Raw genomic sequence first — 8923 nt, 5'->3', positions numbered from 1 at the left:
GGGCGAGGAGGGCGGGGAGGGCGAAGGGAGTAACGCGACACCCCTGCCACTGACGAGCGGCGCCCTTACGCCCGGCAGCGAGGCTTTCAGGGAAGACCTAGCGAGCTTTGGGCATCAGCTGAAGGTCGCCATGGCCGACGACATCAGCAGGGAAAGCCTGGATGGGATACCAAACTCGTACTCCATTCAGGGGTAAGCGTTAACCCGACAGATCTCAAGCATTTTCTTTTCTTTCTTTCTTTCTTTCTTTCTTCTTCCTTTCTTATGTGTTTTGTTTTAATTGTGTTTTAGTTTCTCTCTCTTTTCTTAGCCTCCTCTCATTCTGCTTGCAAAATTTTCTTTTTCCGTGGAGAAAAAAGTGTATATTTGTGGAAAGGTATAAGAATTGGTTCGAAGAAGTTTGAAGTTGAAAGGATTCTGTTTGGAATGTTTGGAAGTTTGATGATATTTGAATTCATTTCATTAAGTTGATTAGAAATTATATATATTTCTCTGGGAAGAAAATAATGATCGATTATATTTGTGAAAAATAGATATTCCATATGTTTTTCTCTATTTCTTGTACAGATAGAATATTTTATAATCGAAAATATAATTTATCGAAAGGGCGCACATTGAATATCATTATTCCCGTTGTTACGAGTAATAATGTTACTAGCCACAGCTAATGATCAGGGTTCAGTCAAACGAAAATAAACGTTGTTAATGGGACACTTGGATGGCTTTAGGCGATTCACCTTGGTATTCAGAATATCGCGTTATTTGAAACCGCCGGGGTTTCTGGTCAATCTAGCAGCAGAAAATAGGTGCTTTAAAAGAATCGTTAATTCTAAGCAGATAATCGTTTTAACAACGAGATTTCGAGATCGTGCATGAACAATTTTCCTGGCAATTTACTCCTCCTCTGTAAAAAAAAAAAATGTGTCAACATCAAGATTTATACACGATTTATAATCGAATAAAACTTGCCTGCTACTTACGTGCCACAGAATAGAAATATTCAAATTGTGATTATGCAACATTTAATTGCCTTTTCGCGTAAGGTTTGAAGAAATTCATAAGCTGATGTTCTTTAAAAGTTTTCGCCGTTCCATTTGACGGAAACTTCGAACTACTGACGCCAACTATATAATTCCCTCTATTCATCGAATGAAAATAGGAAACCTGGAAAATTATAATCCTGCAGAATGTTCGCAATTACGCCCATTGTTGCTTGCAACAACCTTCTATACGAGGACTTTAAAGTGGATTAGATGCTTTATAGAGATTGAATTCCTTGATGAATTTTATATTATCGTTTTGTCGCATCGATGAAATAAGTATGACAATATTATTTTTATTGACGCGTGTCACGAAGAATTCTGTATCTTTCCCTTTCTATTTAAAAATATAAAAAAAATTCTTCCATCGAAAACTGTTATATTCGATACAAGAAAATATTCCTTCCTTTACAAAAGGAACAAAATATTCATCACCATTGTATCCGCATCATCTATAAAGAAAATTTCTTTATCGAATTCCGATACAACCCTTCCGATGTAACCTTTAAAAAAATTACACCGCCAGCAAGATCCAACATCCAACACGTTTCCATCATCAATCAAGAAATCTGCAAAAACGTTATCCTCCTTTTTTATCCTCCCCTCCTCGAAACTTCACGTTCCTCGCATTTAACTCGCACGCTTTTCGACTCGATCACCGTGAAATCATCATCCGAGATTCCTCCGACTGGTGATCAAAAAACCGGATGCGGAGAGCGTCGAATGGAAGGAGTCCTCGTGGTGGAAAACAGTTATCGAGCGGCCTTTGTGCCCGAGAACAGGCATAAAACACGGTATCGTGTATAAATATCCACAGTGCACGGTCACCGAGCTCGATAAAGCGCCGATATCGGATGATTACGCGGTCAATTTCACCGTTGGACCGCGACAAACCGAAGATATCCTATCACCAGGATAACGTGAACGCTGCAGCACCGAATTCGATTAGCCTTCTACCGAATCGGATCTATAGAGCTTCGAAATTTCACGAACGATCGATCCGGTCCTTACTTCCTGTACACGATTTAACCCTTTGTACGCCAGTTTTTAAACTCGTGTCTATCGAAGTTGTCGAATCTGAAGCGAATCTGTCTCTCGAGTTTCAGATGGTTCGAGTTTGACTCGATGGTTGACGTTTTTTGGTTTACATTTATGATACTTGCACGTTTGATCATCGTAATTTGGGTAACAAAAGAAATATTGAGGGAATATTTTGAATGGAGGTAATTTTTGATAAGTTGGTGGGATAATAGAGAAATTGCAATAGAGTAATAGTGTTGGAAAGACTTAATATAAATTGGAAGAATTCTGTTTCTGAAGAAATTTTATTTCTTTTTATTTTTAATTTTAGAAAAAGATTATTTTCAACAATCGTTGAATTCTTCTTTTTTCGATTTTTTAAATCTCAAAAATAAACTCCATAAATTTGCAAAGTCTTGTATAATAGATGGTCACGATAGTTTCCTCTTAAGAAACGTTAATCTCATCGATTTTCTTCCTCGTCGATTATAACTCCCTAACTGAGATGAGAAAACTGGACGATTCTTTGCTCGATCTTCGTGGTGAAATTACGAAAGTATGAAATTACGCAGTTCGCGTAAATAGTGGAAGTTCCAGTTGACGTAGTAATAGGAAACTTTATTTGCCAGACTACGAGTCGCCCGAGTTTTTCCCGAGCTGAGCTATAAATGGAAGGGTGCTTTGACTCGAAAGAATTATACGAGAGCGCTGACATGAACGGAAATTATGATTTATTTTTCACTGTTCGAGAGGGATTGTAAGTAAGAATATATAGTAAAATATATCACGAAATTTTCTCAATTAAATGAGAATTTTAATTTCTAGAATAGGCTTGGATTAAATGAATTATTTTGAAAATTAATAAATTATAATCTTTCAATTAATATATTAGTCTGATTATGATTGTTTCATTCTATTTGTTTTGTCATGAGTAGACTATATAGACTTTTATGCAGAACAAAAAAAAACAAGAAAAATTTTCAAATATAAATTAATATTGAGAAAATATGTTATATTATTCAAGATATACATCAAACTATATAAAACATCAGTAATTTTATTAAATAAATTTGTCATATAATTATCATAATATAATTTACTTGTTAAAAATTATCATTTTACAAAATATAATCATAGTCATTAAATCCTCTTTACAGATATTAAACCTTTTTCTTCAATTTACACACTTCAATCAAATTCATATATCATTCTTTTAAAAAAGAATTCAGTAAAAATTATTCTCGAAAAATATAACGATGAAATGATACGGAATGGAACATCATGCTGATGAAATGCTCAAAAACTTGGTAACTGCAATGCTAGATATACTATTAATGGAATGAAGTCTCAGCATCACTCTGAGTTTCATGTTTCCATAGAGGGTGTGTTTAAATGGAAAACGAACAAGGTGGCGTCTTGCAGTCTGTGAAATCGATGAATTACTATAGAATGATTCAAAACTTGTGTTACTTTATACAGTTCTCAATACTTCTCTAGTGAGAAAAAGAATATCCATGGAAAATTTCACATGAATTAATTTTATTTTTTATATACAGTTTTTCATATTTTATCATATTTTCATTTATTCTTGTGTATCATGCATTAAGGATCGAATCGAACTTTCTTTTTGAGAAAACCTGTATTTTCCAAGCAATATCTAGAAATTCCTTTCCATGCATCTTCGTCGTACGCGCGCACAATGTATGAATGAACGTGAATATTTGTCTTCTGATATTAAACCAGAGATTTCGTGGGAAACCAAGATATAGATACGTAATTTATTACAAAGAATATTTCACTAAATATTATAATCATCAATAATGCCCGATAAATTATAGAACAAGAAGAATTAAATTAATTATTGATATCTCTCTTTCCCAATAGATTTGATGTCCAATTTAATATTCGTACAAATTAAATTTTTAAAAAAATTAAATTTTACAAATATAAGAAAATTACGTTTCGTCGAATTTTTAGTCGTCATTTTAGAGATAAAACAGAGGGAAGAGAACCTTTTCTTTCAGGTTCATTGTTACCTCTTCAGTTTTATTGAGAAAAAAAAAAAAAAGAAAAGGTATCGTGCAGAAAGGAGATGATCGAACAAAGCGGGGAAAGATAATAGCATTGTCGGCTTGCCAAAAACTGCTACTGAAGCTTTCAAAGAGTTTTTTTCCTTAAGGGTATCTCACGGTTACTTGTCGTGCAAACTACGCGAACAATCGAATTCAAAAGTAGTTGAACCTCAAAGTAAAAAATCTAAACAACTTTTTATTATTATTCTCTGTACGTAATTATACAATTTCGTATCAATCGATAAAGGGTTAAATTAACTCTTTTTTAATAGAAATAGGATATTCAAAATTTTAATGAACATATTATTAGAAATTTTCGCTTCACTCAAATTAATTTAAAGAGTAATTTTTATTTTATATTGGGAGATTGCCAATATGTATTAGAAATTTCAAGATAATCTACGATATCAAAGTGACCCAAAAGTTTCAAAATGAATTAAAACAGGAACAAATTTCATGAAATTGACACTTTCATCGCCCTTTGAAGTTTCATTTTACGTATTTCTAAATTGAATCGATCCTTTAAATTCACAGTAGAATTTCGATGATATTTTTATTAGTATTAATAAACCGATACCAGTCACGAATCGAAACCAAAAACAATGTAGCGATTTTTGATGCGAAGTCTGAATTTTGTTTAAATGGTGCGCCTTAAAGAGGCAACGCTCGATTTGGATCTGTTCATTAAAGATTCGAATGCTTTTTGGAATTGATGCTAATTAGAAATTCCCATCGGCTTTTCGGTGTCCCACGATGATCAATTTACCTACCACAATGTAATCAATTTCTCTTCTGTACGTATCAGAATTCGAAGTGCAGCGCATAATTAATTTTGACCACGATACTATTAATTAATTCCCAATTGAATTCTTTTTTCGAAAGATCGAGGCATATTTGTTACAAATAATTAATTGTGTGAAAGTCTAATGAAAATATTATAGTTTATCCAATTTTGAGATATTTATTATCCAAAAGTTTGAAGAAAAAAAGTTGCAAGTTTCATTTAATATAGAAAATTGTCTTTGCATCTATCACGACTCAAAGTTTAAGATCGATCGTTATTGAAATATTCCCTTATAAATAAAGTTTAAATTTAATTTTTATTGTGATTATTTATCATTTCATAGTAATTTATATTTTTCCATTAGTTAATCTTCAACTCTATTTACAACTCGTTAAACTAACTAATCTAAATCAAACTTGGTCGTATATTATCAGAAATTATACGAGACCATACATCAGTTTATTTGTGACAACCAGAAACACGATGCATAAACGACAATACCAGGTTCTCTCTTGTTTCTGGATACACATTCACGTGTTTGTTTAAGATTATCCATTAAATTCAATTATTATAGCATGATGCGCTAATATAAACGTGTCATTCTATTTATATATGTATAAACAGAGAACAATGATTAACACAGTTTAAAAAGACATTTAATTGAGATTCTAATTTTATTATAATTTCTCAATGTCAGTCTTAGATTAAAAAGAATAATTTTCATATAAAAAAAAGTATAATCTTGGACTTATTTTTCTCAACTGACCAAGAATAATTAATCTACGATGAAATCAACCGTACTATCATTATGAATCTACCTCTACATGAGATGCGTGAGTGAGGTCACTTACGAGGCTAAGCAAGGACCCAGGCATCGATTCTGACCTAACCACCTCTACCCCCCAGCTTATAATTCCAACTCACTCTATTTCCTTCTCTTTCTGCTCTTATCCCTTTTCTGTCCGACCGATTGCAAACTCTGCTACTTTCTTCGGCTTACTAAATATTTCTCGTGTCACAGGTCATTCACTCCTGGATATCAAAGGATAAATTGCATCATTAATATATCCTTACATTAATATTGTAATTGAAAATTACAATAAATTAATATTTAACCAGAAGAAATCTCAGATGTCACAAATTGCCATTTATAATTTTTCTTTAATTAAAATAAAATATCCAGGTATAAATTTTAAAGATTAGATAAAGTCAAATTCTATGTAATATATTTTATATCACGCAGTGAATCATTCACGTATTTATAAATAATTATCGAATAAAAATTTAATATTAAAAATAAGAATCGAGCAATCATGAACAAAATGTATATGACGTATCTCTTAATAATTTCAAAAACGAGTCATAATCATCGATTGATTTACCAATCATCCTTTCTAAAAAAAAAAAAAATCAAACGATCTTAAATCTCTCTTGGACATGCAAAAACTCGTCAAATAATAAAAAAAAAAATCGTCCAATCATTGACTGATCCAACATCTGAACATTTTCAATATCTATGATATAATAAAATACGTGTTTTAATATATGAAATTGCTCGTTAGCGTAACACGATCGATAGCGTTGTCCTCGTTGAACGTTAAAGTGGCCTCGGCTCTGGCATCTTGCCTGTACACCACCTCCTTACATTTACACACTCTATCCCATTTCAAACATTTATTTTAAACATTTTTTTTCTTTCCCCCTTTCTCCCTTTTTTCTCTCTCTCTCTCTTTCTCTCTCGTTCTTCTTCCAATTCGACGATTCCGCCACTACCTTCTAATTTCCGTTCGATCGACGTATCGAGCACGGGTGTAACATTACCAGAGGAAATAACGTGTTGTCGAGCGAATTGATAATCGATAACCGCGTACAATTTTGAAGATTTTCAACGTCGAACGCCGTGTACACATTTTGATCAATAATACGGCATCACTTTGCGTTGGTCTGGTTTCGATGCGAACAGCAAGTAGAGCATGCGCCCGATAAACATTATAAAGGATCTGGTGTGTCACCTTTTCGAAACGGTTAATCGTTTTAACTTCGCGCCATTTCTTTCCTTTTTTTTTTTTTTTATTTTTCATTCGTGCTCGATATATTCGTTTCATATCCGTTTCATTTCGCATATGATGAGCGATGGGATTTCGTCGTGTAAAATTTTGAAGAGAGCGGTAAATTGAGGATTCGATTAGTGATATGTGAATTATTATTGTGAATGTATTTTGAGAGAAAGAGAGGAAAATGGAATTTTTATTTTAATCTATTTCTATAGTTATTCAAAATATAAATTTATCGTGGTTACACGTATTATATTCTACGTCAAATGAGCAAAGTTACATCGTGCTTTTAAATGTTACATGTTAAAAAATAGATTAGATGTTCCATTGTGCGAACGTGGCTTATTGTCCCCAAACAATTACTCTTCTAATATTCATGAATCGCTTTCCAGTGAATTTTGTTTCCTTTCTTAATTTAAAAAAAGAAAGAAAAAACTAGGACAGAGAAATATTAAATTTGGAACAAATATGGGACGAGTAAAATAGAGAGAGTTTATTAACTGATATTACTCCGAAAATGAATTTTTTTTTTTTTATGGATCATATGGAGTTTCCTTGGTCCTCTTACCTAGTATTCGAGATGAGATTACGAGAGGAGCATTCATTTGCTGGATAACAGTTTAAGACCATCGGCAAACTTGGATTATATCTCGATCCTCATCGTCGATGAGCTTCTTACAGGCATTAAAGATCTCCAAGAGTTTCTGAGAGACACGTTATTCAAATCGATGATGAAATTATTCTCATGACATGCAAACGAGATAATAAAACTATAGAGACATCATAAAACGTTCGTTTTGAAAAGAAAATTTTTTTTTTAAAAATCATTTTTTCAATCCCTTTGAAAAGAATATATGGTAAATATATACTGGAAAAGTAGAAATGAAAAAAAAATTGTAAATCCTAGGAGAAAGAGAATTAATCTTTAAATTTACACTTTCTACATATTATAGCCCTCTATTCTTCTAAAGGTAATTAATTATTATTATTTATTATCATAATTTGCTATCCGCAAAGAAATACTTCATTGAACGCTTCGAGTAGTCTTGCTTTTTTTCAATAATAATCTCAATAAACTTACACACATACATATACACACAAATCATCGACGACACGTTTGACTAATACAAATATATCTGTTTCAGAAACTTGAGCAAGACGATGACGACCAGTATCTCGACTCCCCCTGGGCCGACGGCGGCAGTCTGAAGCGTCACTTTCAAGGTTTGAACAACATCTCCTGGAAACCGCATTAAGCGGTGCCCCAAGAACGGGATCTAGAAAAGAAGAAGAAGAAGAGAGAGAAAGAGAAAGAGAGAGAGAGACGAAAAGAAAAATAATTTTTCTTCAACATAGCTTATTCAAGTCATCGACCGCGAATACAGCTAATATTCTCTCACCGACTACCAAAAATGGAGAACGAGAATTAAAAGAATAAAAAAAAAAAAAGAAAAGAAGAAGAAGAAGAAAAAGAAAAAGAAGAAATCGCAATGGCAAACGTAGCTTCAGATATTTCCACGGATACCACGGAGTAAATCAGTGGTGCACGATGCTCAAATGTAAGAGTTTCGAAAGGAACGGGCGTCGATTTGCGTCCAATTAAAAAAAAAATATATATATATATTATAAAAAAGAATTTTAAAAAAGAAAGAAAAATAGGAATAAAAAAAATTCATCGGCGTTCTCTCCTCAAAAGCGTAAAAATTTACGGATTTAACCCATTTTGATTCGGATGATTCAGGATGATTCGTTTCACGAAATAATAAAGAGAGAGCGAAAGAGAGAGAGAGAGAGAGAGAGCGAGCGAGTGAGCGAAAGAAAGAGAGAGAGAGAAAGAATGTTTTAATATTATAATATATGCCACAACGCTATCGCATAATACTGTCCCACACCGTGTACGCGCTAATTATTATCCAATAGAGATATATAACGATATTTTGTGACAGACTTTTT

The 8923-nt window shown here is 32.8% G+C and overlaps 1 protein-coding gene across 2 annotated transcripts in view; it reads left to right on the top strand.

Moving 5' to 3' along the window:
• The window catches only part of LOC102676571 (cilia- and flagella-associated protein 298), an 85972-nt gene extending 77392 nt beyond the window's left edge, over positions 1 to 8580 (top strand). The window contains exons 7-8 of one of the 2 annotated variants that reach the window (XM_006621066.2): positions 1 to 192; positions 8116 to 8580. In XM_006621066.2, the coding sequence (XP_006621129.1) occupies positions 1 to 192; positions 8116 to 8179 (256 nt within the window). In that variant the 3' untranslated portion in view covers positions 8180 to 8580. The remainder of the gene's footprint in view (positions 193 to 8115) is intronic. The other variant, XM_031513081.1, reaches the window with a different exon arrangement.
• The last annotated feature ends 343 nt before the right edge of the window (positions 8581 to 8923 follow it).

The sequence above is a fragment of the Apis dorsata genome, unplaced genomic scaffold (genome assembly GCF_000469605.1).
Source record: "Apis dorsata unplaced genomic scaffold, Apis dorsata 1.3 scaffold_577, whole genome shotgun sequence".
In the NCBI taxonomy this organism is placed as follows: Eukaryota; Metazoa; Arthropoda; class Insecta; order Hymenoptera; family Apidae; genus Apis; species Apis dorsata.
Note: the sequence above shows the minus strand (reverse complement) of the source record. Positions and strands in the feature narration are given on the sequence as shown.